This window comes from Ischnura elegans, chromosome 11, assembly GCF_921293095.1.
Source record: "Ischnura elegans chromosome 11, ioIscEleg1.1, whole genome shotgun sequence".
Taxonomy (NCBI): domain Eukaryota; kingdom Metazoa; phylum Arthropoda; class Insecta; order Odonata; family Coenagrionidae; genus Ischnura; species Ischnura elegans.
In genome coordinates, this window is record NC_060256.1 from 59,668,170 (window position 1) to 59,684,646 (window position 16,477).

Sequence of the window (16,477 nt, forward strand, 5' to 3'; positions counted from 1 at the left end):
TGTAAGTTCTTCGCTATTGTAAACAAAAACAAAGTCAGCAAACATCTAACTCCTTTAGCCGTAACTGACAAGCATCAAGTCAACATTTAAAACTTTATGAGTAAATTTAGGGTTTAAAAGAGCAAGATTAACTTCTTTCTTTGTAATGAATAACATACATAATATAACATAACCTCATGCAGACGTAAATTGGATTTCGTGGGGCTTTCTGAGGAGAAGTTGGATATGTCTGCTACAATCATAGTGCCTGTATACATAGCCTCTAAGTCTATTGAAAATAATCACACGTCATTGCCTATCACTGTTTTTAAATTACTGCGAACTAGAAAATATTCTATGGTATTCCAGCCCGGATTGGGAAAGTTCGTAACAACCGCAGACACGATTACGAAATATTGTGAATCAATAACAAGCCTAAATTACCATGATATTTTTTCAATTAGCTTTGTTTATTTGCAAATATTTTCAAGGTGCAAACACTGAATAATTTACAAACGTAAAAAATTAAACCCCAAAAATTTAGGATGGGGGTGAAGTTAGCGTGGACAGAAAAAAATCAATGATGATAGCACTCAGTAGCTGAAACCTTGATCGGTTACACAAACTTACGGGGGAAAATTATGAAGTTGTTTCAACGTTAATTCTAGTTTAAAAAATGTATTTGCGGGCAAATTACGGCTAACGATAAAAGGATGTCAATTTTTCTTCGATCAATCGAGGATATTAGCAAGAGCGCAGTACATAAAATTATTCTTAGCACTAGCAAAAACGACTGATGGAGAGTTTTCCTTTTTCCCAACTGATCATATTTTAGTAGTTTGGGTTTCATTTTTTCTAATGCAGTCCTATGGTATTCAACATGATTCACAATTAGTGGGGGTATGGGAGTACACACGGCTTTCATAAATTTGTACGAGATATTATTATTTTTCAATGAACATCAAGTGCAAATGTAGCGCATTGTACGTTAGTGATAAGTCAGCCCCTGCAGAAAACCCTTTAGATGGCTGTATGTTGAGGGGAACGTGTATCTTCTATATTATTTCTACTGTATAGATACCTTTTTCTCAACTTATACGCAACCAACTCTACAAACGTTGATACGTAAGTATGAGTCATCATGTGCGTTTAACAGAGGATAGTGTAATTACTTCCAATGTTGTGTTTAAAGAGGTCCTCTGACCTCAAATTGTACATGAACAATCCAATTAAATTTGTACATATGACCCTGCCTTTTTTTCTACATTTTAAAATTAGAAACGCGCCTATCCCTCTGTGGACCTGCATTGAAAAGAGCGGGGGAAGCCCGCTGGGAGCGGGCGCAGCACGCTCGTAAGTAAATAAACAGCAGGACTGAATATGGAGGAGTTTACATTTTTAAGTTATAGTTATACATTGAGCCATAGAGAACGAAATAATCGCCGCCATAGTTTCAAGCTCAAATTCATATCCGAGTTAGTTTCGAAATCACAGGCGACTAAAGCACGCTTTGCGCCAGTGAAAGAATCCGAGGCACTACGTTCCGCATGATCTGTATTGCCCAATTTACATTCCCTCACGCGGTAACAACGTGCTGTGAGGGTGGTCAGAGCTGCCGAGAAAAGGGAAGAGATTAATCGATTCAAATAATACTTTTGAATAGTCCTCAAATAGTGTATAAGAAGAAAAACAAAAAGATGGCACGATTCCGAATGTAAACGAAGTGATTTTCAATGCCGGGAGAAACGTGATCATAAATGGGTGCTTTCAGCATTTTTTTTTAGATTTTCGATTGTGTTAGAGCTAAAACATAAAAGACCCGTATTTTTTCGTTTTCCCACGCTTACTTCTAGAAGTATTAATAACGAGAATTTGACGGCAATAAATCCTTTCGTAGATAATTAGACCATGTCACGATCATGTCGAGAGGTGCATCGCTTCTCAGCTGTTCACTAACCTTACTTATTGGTCTCGCGCGGTTCGTAATTGTTTACTATTGCGAGCGATTTCTGCCCTCGACCTGAGTGAGTAAATGAGCCAGACTTATAGTGATGTCACCAACTCATAAAAAAGGTCGGCATCTTCCGCAGATTTCATTTTTCCCAATAACCCTGAACAGTGGCGCAGCGAGAGGGGGGGGGGGGGTTTGGGGGATAAAATCCCCCTCAGAGCTCCGATTTTTAAAAAAGTTAATCCATTTTACTTAATTGCATTAACATTACTTATAGAATTTTGTGAGGCTTTATAAAATATCCCTCAGAAAGTCGTAAAACTCACCATTTATCCTCATTTTTCTCTGGGAGGGCCCCCGCACCTCCCGCTTACCCTTGCGGGTGTGCCATACCCCCAGACACCAACGTATTAGTTGCGCCTAAAACCCCTCCTAGCCTCAATTCTTGGCTGCGCCCCTGACCCTGAAAGCAACACACTGAGGCCTTTATGTCTGGGCTTCAACAACAATTAATTATTGACGACCACACATTGGAATTCCGGCTGAGCCAAATAATTTTCAATGGCGAATTTCAGATTTAGTATACATATTTATTTCACAGGTTAACAGAGAGATAAGGAGCAGATTCACTCAGTTACTTGATAATTCTCGCATTAGAACGAGCAAAACGTGGAGCGAAAATGATTTGAACGTAGCATTTCCCGAAAGGAATAAAAGTAATTGACGAAATAAGCTTCGAAAACTACAAACAAAGAATCAAACTTATGATTTCAAGGCACTTATTTTTCGAATTCAACAGAAAAAATAATATATCCTTCAATATTGTTGACATTTTTTTATCTCAAACCATCTTTTTCATCTTTCATCATTGGAAGGATTTTATCAAGGTGAAAGATTGGAATATATCTTTGATTTATCGCCGTTAACTGTGCCAAAGTGCCTCTGTCGTTCATGGGAATAGGAAGATACGAGGTCCGTCCTTCACAAGTACCCAATGCCAACAGTTTTTTTATCCTTGGCAGTAGGATTAAATCGATGGCAAGCGAACAGGGTCTCCAAGTCCCCCAACGGAATCGAACCCGTGACCTTTGAAATCGGACCGCACGCAACAGTGTTGAGCCTCCTTTAGTCCACTTACCCTAAATGAAAGAAAAACCTTCCACGTGATTTAATAAACACGAGCGCGGCACGTCCTCGCCAAAGTCACGCGAGAGGCGATTGATTCGATACTATCGACACACTAGTACAGATCGAACGACGTCAAGAGCGCGGCGCAGAAAACCTCGGGAAAATAAATCATGAGATGACCCTCGGGAACGACACGATAGTAACTGACGGAATTCCGAAACAATTCTCGTGAAAAATGTAGCGGATAGGAGGAAAGCGAATGGACATGCAGTAAAACCTGTCTTTGAGCGTTCACCGAACGAGTAAAATAAAAATTGCCCGCTTCAGGAAGCGGCCCTTTTAATAGAAGTTGATAGTATATGGTTTTCCGGAATGATTATTTATAAAATGATCCAATAAATTATTTTCTACGTTAAGCTATCCATGATTGTCTGCTAATAGATTAGATACTTTTACCACATTTAAAAAGAAATTACTAACTTCATGCCTTTTAAATACACAATAATATAATACATAAAATTAAAAAATAAATACTAAACGATAGAAAATTACCACTATCACAGGCTTTTTTTCCCTTTTTCAAAGCTTTAAAAAATTTTAGCACCTTCACTGACCAGACATGATATTTTCTTTATTCAAGGAATTATCCGATATCAGTACCGAATTAAATTCACACTAATAATATTAATAATAATAATAAATGTTTATGGTTCTACAAATTCCATACTGTTTATATTTTTGTGACTTTCAAAAAGGACAGATAACATGCCAAATGAAATTAAGGTATATTGGCAAGATGGAATATATTTTATTCATTACTTCATTCATTATAACATTGTGACTGATCAACGGAATGAGATTAACCATACGATGTAACCAACACAAAGCTTCAAAACGTAATGATTACTGTGTATTTATAAAAAAAACAGAAATCAATCCCTGAAGCCTGAATATAGAATTGAGGGACTTAATGAGTTGACGTACCAAGTCATTGACCCACATCTACAGAGCCAAAAGTAGCGTAGGGAAAAGCTGCCGCTTATATAAAAGGTGAATATTTCATTGAGTTTCTCAATGTCCGACCAACTTTCATTAATTCACTTCAATTATCTTTGCCACTGAGATACGGGCCATGGACAAAGCTAGGAGAATGAAAGTCTCCAGGCCTTCATGGAAATTTACTCTGCAACCATAGGCGGATCCAGGGGGGAGGCACGGGGGCACATGCTCCCCCCCAGACCCTTAAAAATATGCACGATTTTTAATACGGTCCCGTTATCATTGCGTTCGTTTTGTATTACGGGGTATCCTTGTGCCCCCCCAGAACAAAATCCTCGATACGGCCTTGCTTGTGCCCCCCCAGAAAGAAATCCTGGATCCGCCCCTGTCTCCAACCCCACTATGTTTGACTAAAATCACATATCGTGACAATTCATATGTGAAGACTCTAAAAATCTTAGCCCACCTCAAGGTCGCAATATATTTTAAAAGGGTAAAATTTTTCTATGGCTGAATAGGTATCATTTTCAGGACGCTGATTCCAGCCAACTCGTCGCTGACACATCACCGACAGCGAACAGATCCTCACCATCAACGTCCAGAAGCTTGATCGGATATATTACCCACCAGAATTTTGGCACAAAAACACGTGATGAGGAGGTAAACCTGAAAAAAACCCTCCTCAACCGCAACCAGGGAAAGTACCAATACGATTTGCAATTTCCACGCGCCTTTTTTTGGTCGGGTCTGGGAGAAGTCTACCATTTACAACAATCGGCACGACCTTCGAATTGCAAATACGGTCATTTGGTAACATTCACTCGGCTGGAAAGATTGGCCATGCAATCAATGAGTAAAACCTCAGCGTGGCAGAAAAAAAAGAATGAGGAATCATTCAAGTATGAAATCGCCGCACACAAGGGGTGAATTACGAGGCAAAGCAATACACATGAAACGAGCGAATAAAATCGAAAAAAAAACAAGACGTGAGCGAGGGTATTCTGTGACGAAATCCTCGCTATGAGACCCAATTACATTTCGAATTACTACTTGCATCCTCCATTGCCCTGAAGGCATCTTCACTCTCTTCTTTGTTACGGAGGAAATCGAACCCATCTCCACGACTTGTCTCCAACACCACTCATCGTAGAAGCAAGAAAAATTAATGATGTTCCGAAGTTTGATTACTAGTTCCAGACCTTTGAGTGTATAGAATTTCCTTTTGATCTTATCCCGAAGTTCAAAGACCATTAATCTTCGTTTCGTAATCATAACTTTATATTCAAAGAATTAAATCACTTGTAATGCACACATCACCGTTATGAAAAATCTATGAAAAATCATTAGGGTAAATGACATCCATCAATATAATTATACCGTTTTTTCCTAATAAAATGAAAATGAAATTCCAACGAAAGCCATGCCCGTTCAAAGTTAAAGAGAAAATATTTCTATATACCAGAATATAAATCAGGAAAGCATACACCAAAATTATTTGAAAAAATGGTGCAATATACTCTTCGAAGGCGACTTATTAGATTTCAATCGCACGTAGATAATTTCAATAAAATAATGCACAAATATAAATAAGCTCTTTTAAATGAATACACGAAAGTTATATGTACAGCAATAAGTACCATATTATGACCATGGCGGCTGTCCTCCAAGTACATGCACTGGCTTAAAGTTGTTGGCATAAAATAAGTGATACGTTTGTATGTTTGGTTTAACTATGATGTTTAACGACAAATAAACGGGATTCAGAGCCATCTTTATTTTTGAGAATAACCCTTTACGGGTCTCAAAGGCATTCGACCATGAAAAACGTAAAAACACGGAAGGCGCAGTAAATGCGATAAGCTTCGAAGTTTACCATAGGTAAAGCAGAGAATAGAGATATAATTTAAATACGGGTTTACAATGCCATCAAGACGCGCAGGCGAGACAAAGGATGATTGAGAAAACAAAACGAAGGAACAGACGGTGCAAAGGTGAATCGACTTTTGAATGATGAATTTGATAGCACCTGAAACCGATGAAACCGAGGAAGAATCACGTTTTCGGAAATAAAAATATCCTATTGAATTGACTGAATGGTGATAAGTGATTTTTACGGCAGTCTGATTATGTATATTAAGATGCCAGAATAAAAGACCAGATTTCGTACTTAAAATAAAGAGATAAGTTGCGAAAAAGGATTAACTAATGCGAAAGTATATAGACTAGAATATAGTGTACTTTCCTGCACTAGTGGCCATATCAAGTTTGGGAATTACTGCAAAGATAAAATGAATAAGCTTTCCGCAACATATTTAGCAATAAATGCACAATATAATCTTGAAGTTACTCAGGTTCTTACGGCGATATTGATCCAAGCATATGAAAAATATTCCTGTGCATAATATCCTGCGATATTTTATCACACTATAAAAGTCAATTTGACAAAATATCTGTTTATGTTCACCCACCATAATAATACTAACAAACCTTAGGCTGTCGTCGGACTATTTTTAAGCCATTTATAATTCAATGTTACAATTGAAGTCAGATCACGTTAGCAATATGGAAACGGCGCTATTTTCGGCTAAAATAATTTAAAAGGTTAGCTCATACATCTAAGGATGAACTATCCACATCATCTGTACCCTCATACAAACATAAGGATTGAAGGTTCTCGTAGGCATTGAGCTGTGTTGATGTTTTTGCTTTAAGGAAAATGTAACAGCCATTGTATTAAATTTGTATGGCTAAAAAAGTATAAATAATTTCGTAGTTCGGGCAACAAAGATTGATATCAACTGTTAAAAATATTATATTTTGCGAAATTTTACTGTTAAAGCCTCCTCTGTTCTCAGCTAGTTTAATTGCAACAGATTGTAACCTAAATGTACTACGTGGGTATTACCATTGAGGTACCAATTTCCCAGGAAAAAAATATTCCTTGTTTCTTTTATATTTATGTTTCATGCTTTATCGAGGGGTAGAATTAGTTAATATTATTAAAAATCCAAATATTTCCGTCCCCTCGTATCCCTTAAAATTTAATCGAGTTACATTCCGTTTATATCGTAGAAACTTTTTAAATACATGAATTGTTAATAAAGTATGCATGAAATATTCTTTGAAGAGCTCAATCGCTAACCTACCACCTTAAACAATAACCACATCATACTGGGATCCAACATTAATCTTGAATCGGGCAGTGACGGTGAAAACTCCTTAAGATGCCCACGATGACGGATGGTCGGTGGGGTTATATTATGGGAAAAATATCCAGCGAAGAGAGAGCGTAACTGAAGTTTGTATTGACGTGCATACAATGAATGGTCCGAGGCTCAAGCATTTCCACCTGTCCCAGTTCCCATGAACTCGTCGCGGAATTCCATCCATTGGCCTCCTCAAGGACGCGACTGAAATTCGCGGGCCCATCTCATTATGCACTGTAGGAGACATCCGTTTCCCGCAATGCAGCCCACGAAGGCGATAGGCCACGCGCATATCGTGCATCGGGACATGCTAAGCAGCGGAAGATGGGCAACGGCGATATGTCCTTTTCGCGCCGCAGCATTTTGAGATATACATCTTGCTTAATGCGACGTACCCGCACGGAGCGCGGCGCTTAATTTCATTCCATACCTCACTACATCCCATAATTTTAGCATCGTCTTGGTTCCCTATTTATTTATGACCATCCCACAGAATAAAGCACATCGGCCATTTACATCGGTGGTTTCTCAACAATTTAGCAATTACAAGTGCTCAAACAACCATTCCCTGGTTAGGTGAAATCGACCCAGGCGGGATTCGAACCCGCGACCTCTTGTTTGGCTGGCTAGGACTTTACCTCGTCGCCACCGAGGTCGGAAGTTGCAATATTGAAAAGCGATTTCTTTGGCTACGAAATAAATGCGAGCTATCTCATTGGTGTTAGGCATAGTATGCTTTTTCTCCATCTCAATACGTTTGATTTTTGTAATACAATATCTTAGACATAACTATTGCCTCTTAAAACAAATAATATTCTAGATGAACCTCCAAAGGAGCATGGTATTACTAAGAGGTGTACTTCCAACTTTTTCTGAACCTAAATTACTCCAAAAAAATAATAAAATCAAGAAACAACAACATTAACTTGTTAATAGACAATAATGTGTTCCTATAATTGAGTAGATAAAAGTCTTATTTGTGTTCAGTAAGCATTTTGGCAAAATTCCAGGTTTATTACAAGGTTGTTTAGTAAAAACTTAAATATTTAGTATCATTATAAGAAACCCAATAAGCGCCATTGGGAGTTATTTCGTTCAAACATTTGATGTTTACTTTTAAAAATTACATTCCATACTTTCACCCCACCAAATTTTTATTCCTCATTTTACCGCAAAGTAAACAAAAATTCCCTCCAAAAATTCTGAAACACTCCCTCTTTAAATATTTCTGATATATTTCACCGGCAAAAAACGAACAGAAGTCAATGGGCAGATACAATCATGGAGATACAATAAGTTCTGCATAAAACGCTACATCTGATCTCGCTCTTCACCTTTCTCACAAAGGGTTAATCTACGCATAATTTCTACCCGTGAAATTAAGTCTATTTAATACAAATATTCAAATAAAAATATAATTTTCGTTCCTTTTCCTTGCCCAAAAGACAATATTTTGGCCTTAATACGTTGCTAAAAGTTTCTCAGTCTTATTCTGCAAGAAAATATAATACATAGGAATATAAACCTTTCTGATATTCATCTTCAAATGATCGAAGTCATTCTATACAATCCGACAAATGCTTTTGTATAGATTGTTACTCTATTGTAAATCAAATGTATTAATTAAGTGTTAAACAAACTAATAACTTAATACTAGTTAGGTAAACCATAAATAAAATCATTCTCTGGAGATTTGCAGTTTGCAATATGCGCATTGAAAGAAATACATGAAACAGCGACAGAGCAGAAGATAACTATAACAAACATCATGGGAAATTCTCTAGTCACCTATTACGTCAAATTTACAGTCCTTTGATGAATAATATATGTGTTAATACATCGCGTGATTTTAAAATGCAGTGGCTTAAAAAAACTGGGATAAAAAACAATATAAATAAGATGACAGGATGCAAAATTCGGCACCCTCTAACTTGCTTGACAGGTAAAACACGTCTATCAAATGCTTATCAGAAATGTAAGCGGGTTATCCAGCTTTTGCCGAGTTTTATTTTACATGTCATTACGATTTATAGAAAGTAATCTAGGATGAGTTTTCCTAAATGTGCTACAACTTCGAGGAGGAAGCACTAACTGCCAGAAATATCGCGGGTGGCACGGCTAGGTAGCTATTAAACCACTAAATACGAGCGGTATTTAAGCAATCACCTGCGTATTCACCGTAATATAACGCTTTTCGCGACAAAGAAAAGATCTTTCGAAGAACTCCCGAAAAATAACGCACCTAAATATCACGGGGCTATAGCAACTTAAAATTGAATAATAAGTTTCAGTGGTTATTCGCTATAGAGAAAAATGAGTTAATCGCAGAAATTTATGATGCGCACATTTATGGGTCAATTCAAAAGAAAGGAAATACAACGAGAACTTAAAGCTAAGCAAGAGAAGTTCGCATGCGGCCAAAGGTTTTTCGGATTGCTAGGGTCGCTTCAGTATTCTGTTAATGATCTGCATCGAACAACGAAAACGATTGGCACATACAGTGAGTACTACTGGAAGCCAATGAATGAGTTGGAGTACTGATTCTTCTCAAAGAGCTTCGAGCTAGAAAGTGAAACTATGATTTACTCACTGTTGACCCACTCCGTTGCCTTTATCTCAATAAACAAACAATGGTGAGTAAGAGCAGTGCGCTACTCAGACGGACGAAGATAACACCAGGTTATATTGGACAATACGGAAGCACTTTCAGGGACCGAGAATACAGACGACAAACAATGACAAATATAATGGCGCCCACCTGACAGACTCGATGACGTAAGTCTTGGTCTCTAGAAGCGCCTTCTCCGCCTCCTCTTGGTCAATACGGTCCGATCGAAGCCGGTACATGATGATGAGTAGGGCCACGGACACGAGGAAGAGGATTGGGAACCTCAACGACCTCCACGACAGCTTCCGCCACCAGTTGACGGCGGAGCGCCAGCTCGCCGCGAGTTGCACCATCTTACACGCACACGACTGTATCACCTGGCTGAGGACTCGGGTATCACCTCCTCCGGGGTACGCACGTCCTTACAGAAGCCCGCTTCCCTTGCCCCGTCAACCGCGAGGGCAGAAGAAGGCGCGACGGATCACCTGTCGCATGGCTATCGAGCATCCACGGGAAGAGACTTCAACGCCCGATCCGGAGACTTCAACGGGAGAATGAGCTGAGTTCGCTGCCGGGCTTGAGCCGTAAAGGGTGGGAGGAAGCGGGAAGGGGATTATGGGATGTGTGGAAGGGGTAGAGAGAGAGTTCCGGGCTAACGGGAGAGTAAAGAAGCCCGTAGAAGCTCACAATCGGGAAGGGAGCTCGTATACACACACACTCAGATGAAGACGGACAGGCCAGTAGACGGAATGAACTCCCCTCTCCGGGTGCCCTTGGCAGTCAGGTGTCGAAAGTGCAACTCTCGACCGATGGATTCTTTTTACGGGCAGTGGAACAGCGACCGGCTGGACGATCCACGGAAAGCGGGCGCGAGGAATGCCCCCAGCTTGTTTACACAAAACAATAGCACCGCATTGGCAGCTTCTATTCGTATTCGGTGAAGTCGCGGTTGGGATCGTGTGAGCAGCGGTGCCTAGGTTGCTCCTTCCCTTTCCTTCCCGGCAGCACGAGCCCTGAGGTGGTTCCCCGATGGGGTGGGTCTCCTACGTACCAAGGGGATTAGCGGAGGGGTCGGTGGCCGCCCGCTGGTAGACTTTAGGACCACACTTAGGAATGAGGTAGCTGGAATTCAGGCTCACACACTTTTCGTACGTCACTGGAAAAGGAATGAGGCACAAGAACCTTCGTAGCACTCCAAGAAAGCGAAGAGATTCTTAAAGGATGAAATCACTTGATTGAGCTCAACAAGGATAAAAGGTAATGTTATATTTTGAAGATAATTTTGTGGATTCTCTCCTTCACTCAACAACACTCGGTCCGAATTTTTAACTGGTAGGCACCTGCGGTATTGGCAAACTTGCTCGCCGATGAGGTGACTTTAGTTCCCTGATTGAGGGAGAAAATTTCTCCTCGAAGGACTTTTAATGTAACCGCGATGAGTGAAATGCAAAATTCTCCTCCGTAGACTCACACAAAAACTCAAGAAGACAGCCCTTCTTCTTCCTGCTTCTTGGTCCGACTTCGGAAAAGTTTTTAGCTCTCTCAAAAGGGGGAAAAGCCGCGGAGAGACCTGGGTTTTCACCGCGCCCGCCTGCTCCAGTTACGAGTCCGCGGTGAGCAAAAAATCGCTGGCCGAGTTTGTATTGGAAAGGCGGCCGTATCGCGGAGACGCTAGCCCGCGGACGGATTGACTGACAATGCGGGCCGAAAGCCCTCCGCCGGCCGGGAACGTGATGTGAGCGCGGTCGGCGTCGGCAGCGCCTCTGACGGCGGTACGTCGAGTGACGGTAGTACGACGGGTGACGATCGATCTGCGGCCGACCGCGGCAGACTGAAAGGAACGTCGGCTGCGGCGACTGGGTCACCTCACCTCCTCCCGCAACAGGTGGGCTGTCACGTGCCCCCCTCCTCCTCCTAACCCCACCTTCCCCTCCCAACTCCTCTACACTTCCCCTCCATTAAGAGCCTCTCGCGGGAACATTAATCGGTATTTCCCAACCCCATTCGCTCTCATTTTTCGAATAAATTATCGCCGCTGACAAAAAAATCCGCCACTGGATCGTTAAGATTGATTTAAGGTAGGCTTTAATCTAATTCATCAAGGATCAATGCGCTTCGTTCCTTTTTCAATATGACTAACGTTAACTTTAACTGGTATAATGCAATTTTCATCTGAAAAAATCTTCCACTGATATTCCTACGTCCCGGGGAAAGAGAGAAAGCGACAGAAAAACAATGCCCTGCGTTCCTTTGAGACCCTTGTTTTATCATTTATTATGTTCTATTTTTTCCATGAACTTAGGAAATTAATTAGCTACGTATCATTTAACTAAAGGCATGGTTATTTTGTTAAAGATTTAAAGTTATCCCTACATAATTGAATACCGAATGAGGTCGTTAAGATTCTCATATTCGTCGATTATTATTATTTGTGAATTTCTTAAGAAAATTAGTTCTAATCGAAGCAACAAAGCTATTCCTGTTTTACTTCTTCTCGCGCTCTACTATGTACTTTAATGGGAAGGAGATAATCATCTAACGGTATGAGCTAACTCTGAAAGCTTATTCTTAATACAGTAATTAAAGCAAGGCATCAGCAACGGAAAATCCTTTTCAAATAAAATAACACTTCAGCTTGAACACAACATAAATTTCACTGGTAAAAATTCATATTTCTAGGATTTCCTCGGCTTTATTACCGCGATTCCAATCAAAACAGAGAAAAGTGATTTCTTACACATAAAGACTAGGAGTATAAAATTTTCGCATTAAAATATGATAAAATCATTTTCTGCAATACTTTTTTTTTGGCCAAATTTGAGCGAGGGAAAATTGTATGCCTTCCGTATTATAGCCATATAAAAATTTCTGCTACAATTAATAATGAATCGTTCGGAATTGTTGTATTCGGTATTGTTCGGAACTTCGTTTCATAATGTCATTAATACGCGACATTGACATGGTCCAGAGATGTAATATTTCTAAACCAACCCCAAAAATTTTACAACTGTTTATCCCAGATGACAGGAGACGTTTCACCTAAAACTAAAGCGTCACGCGCCACTGATAACAGGGGATAGGTATACATTTGAACTTGTGTGGTACCTTTCTGACGACTCAAAACGCGGGGCACGGTATAAAACTCATCCACGCGCACATCACAATAAGCTAAAAACAATCCTTTAAACGTTTACCATGCACAAATGAAAACAAGCATACTCAGTAAAATAACCACGTAGGGCAATCACCATTTATTGACCATCATTATCATAAAATACAACAATTCCTGCGGTAAGATAACTTTAGAATATGCAGTTCCCAAGTTGTTAAACTAACTACCTTCATCAATAGAAAAATCTGTGTTTAAGGTCCTATTAAGACTTAAATGATATGCGTTATATTTGGGATTATAATATTATGCGTATACATTCAATTGGGATATAATAATTCTATTACGAAGTGAAGCACATGCAAAATAATTGAGATATATTTCATTCACATATATATTTTTTTCGCTTTTCTCTCACTGCTATTAAATTAGAAAATTTATAAATTAAAAATTTTCAACCTTGTCTTCTATTATAATGTAAACTATACTTTGTATTGTTAAATATTTTTGAATGCCTTTTGGATATTAAAAATTACTAAGCACAGAGTTAAATTTAGTAGTTTTGACGGATACGTCAGTAATCGATCGATTCAAAAATAAAAATCAGTAGATTTCGTTCAAAGATTTTCTGGAAGAAAGTGAAAATCTTTTTCCTAGGTTGTATCTCAAGGAAAAAAATTACCACCTTTATTCAGATTCGAACCAAGAAACAAGGATTGAGTAACGTGTTCTTGAACCAATATAGTTACCAAGGGTGACATGTTTCCGTAATTGATCATAGAGAGGAGCTAGAAGTTACGCGATATGCCTGATATGTCATGCCACAGTCAGGTGACCATTGCTTCATAGTCCTTTTGGCGAAAGATAAGCATAAAAAACTAACAAATACAAACTTTGGGATAAAACGCGGACAAGCCATTAATATGCATCGTACGTACACGGCAATCTTTACGGAGACACACGTGCAAACATTGAGAAAGTAAGATAGGAATTCTGTACAGTAAAAATCCGTAATCCACATGGCGCGGGGCATGAAAATTCTTGTTTAGGTCAGCACACGATTTTTCATCTTTTGAGTTTTTTTTACGAGAACAGTAGTGGGTAACTTCGTGAAGTAAACAAGTAAACACGGCTGGTGAATCCTCAGAACAACCATTCTCCGAGAATAAAATCCGTAACAGTTCCATTTACGATCGTAATAGAAATAATAGTGCTTACTAATGCTAAGTAGACCATTTCTTTTAGGGTTTAATGTGTGCAAAATTATAAGCGAGATTCGATTGTTGAAATGTGTACGATAAATTTAGTAGGTGACAAAATAATTTTCCCAATGTAGACTTTGCCATGCTAAGATCTCCTGCCCTTCAATGACATATGGGTTATGCTCATAAACTTCACGAAAGATATTCAGTGCCTCATCACTTTTTTTATATTCGCCTGATATCCTGCATGAACTACGGGACTGAATTGTGGCATATTTTAAAGGTGACGTGATTAGCGTAAAACAATAATGTCTTTACACTATTCAATTAATTCATTAAGCTCCAATAAAATAACAAGACATACCATGAACTATGTTTAAAAATTCCTCAGACACAATTTCATATTAAACTTATAACTAGAAGCAATTCGCATTGAAATAAATCGGATGAATATACAAAATTTTATGCAAAAAAATAAAGTAAAACATATCGTTCTCCAATTTAGTTTAACTACCCGGGCTTATTGATAGATTCATCAAAATAGCAAGTCCAGATGATTGAAATTAAAACACAATTAACCAGTCATAGAAATGGGTCTTCACTGGGCAAAGAGAGCGATAGCGATAAGTTTTTTTCGCCAGAAATGGGAAAAAATTGGAGCGAGACACGAGTTAAATCGATTAATTATTCAACGTTATTTTCTGGGTGAAGAAGGTTTCCACAAAAGATGCTTGGTTATAAGGACTCCTAGAGCAATAGATCCAGATACTTAAGAGCTAAGCCATTTTTTTAGCCGCTATCTCATTACTATGAAAATTTTAAGGAGTGACCACTTTCGGAGGATTTCCTCGCAAAAATCGTTTTCAATTTGAAATTAATGCTTTAAAAAAAAGAACAACGTTAATACATTTTCCAGTACATTATAATGTACGAGTTAACCAAAAGGTCGTAAGTGACGAGGTAAGGGAATCATATTTCGAAAATCATAATTTATGACGGAGCACCTAAATTTCACATAACATTTCAAGTACAATTCATCCTCCAAATCTGCTACCAAATAAAGCGGGCAAAATGAAGTCTGGTATCATGCATTTTTCTTTTTCACTTTTAAATTAATAGAAAGATAACTTTGGAGGACTAATATCCATCCTTTAACGTTGTTACATACAATAATCCTCCTTTCCTAAGGAGCCATGATAAATTATTTCAACGAATTACTCGCGAGAAAAAAATATAATGAAAGTTTTAACGAAAGTAAACCGGTGAAATTCATTCCAGAATCCCAAGGTAATAATGTTGACCGAATTGAAGAAAACTGGGGCCATGCCGATCAAATATGAATCTTGAAGGTGAAACCGGATCTAAATGTCTACAGTTTGAATCAAACTGACATCTGCCCCAGTTGCATCGAAAATATTAATTGGGAAGCTCAATACAATTCTGAGAATTTTATCATAACAACGGGAATGGGACCACCAAATAAGAATATTTCGCAAGTCTTTTTTTTCGAGAAGCTCCCTGGTCTGTGTGAGCTTTAATTGGGAGTATTATATTCCTTCGGCGGTTTGATGCTAGCATTACGACTGCAACTAATGGTAAAAGGAGTAGATAATTTGCGTTCCTTGACCTTTATCAATAACATACCTACTGCAATTACAAGTAACTACAAGTGGATTCATAACTAGCCTTTTCCCTACTAAAGATGTAAATATGCGTCTGGACGTTTTATGACCCGGGAGACGAAAGCCGTATATTTTCGTCGGAAATTTTCCTACGCAGGTGAACGAATGCCGAATGTACACGTTTCCTAGCTCTCCCCCCTTTATGACGGTTGCGGGTGTGCCACGTCTTTGTTTCGGGACCCAACACTGCGGGGTTAAGGTTGCTTAGGCCTTACCCTTGAAATCCGGGAGCAGGTACCCGGACCCCTCGTCTTATATTAACCCTCTTAGCGGCAAGGGACCGCGGTCATACAATTGTTTATCCAGTCATATTGCGAAATAAATATTTGTTCCTTTCTAAAAAAATATAAACTAAGAATTGAATTATTTGTCTTTTGAGCAGTGTTTACAACTTGTAAACGAAATTCTACGATAAATATGAACTCGTATCTCGATTTCAGTATAAACATCAACATGGAAATTGTTGCTGTATTAAATGCGTTAATATTGACGTCAGAGCTTAGTTAGACAATTTACAGAATAAAATGAGGAATTCAATTCGAAGTCTGCAATTTACGTTCAAGCAACAATTATCCTTATAACTTAAGTTTCCAACTAGGCTTCCGCGGAGATT

At 38.8% G+C, this 16,477-nt stretch overlaps 1 protein-coding gene across 1 annotated transcript in view; it reads right to left on the reverse strand.

The window, feature by feature from the left end:
* Positions 1-11,687, reverse strand: part of LOC124167787 — a 151,414-nt gene extending 139,727 nt beyond the window's left edge. Inside the window, exon 1 of the mRNA XM_046545807.1 lies at positions 10,022-11,687. Coding sequence (XP_046401763.1) covers positions 10,022-10,224 — 203 coding nt within the window. The 5' untranslated portion in view covers positions 10,225-11,687. The remainder of the gene's footprint in view (positions 1-10,021) is intronic.
* Between the last annotated feature and the right edge of the window lie 4,790 nt (positions 11,688-16,477).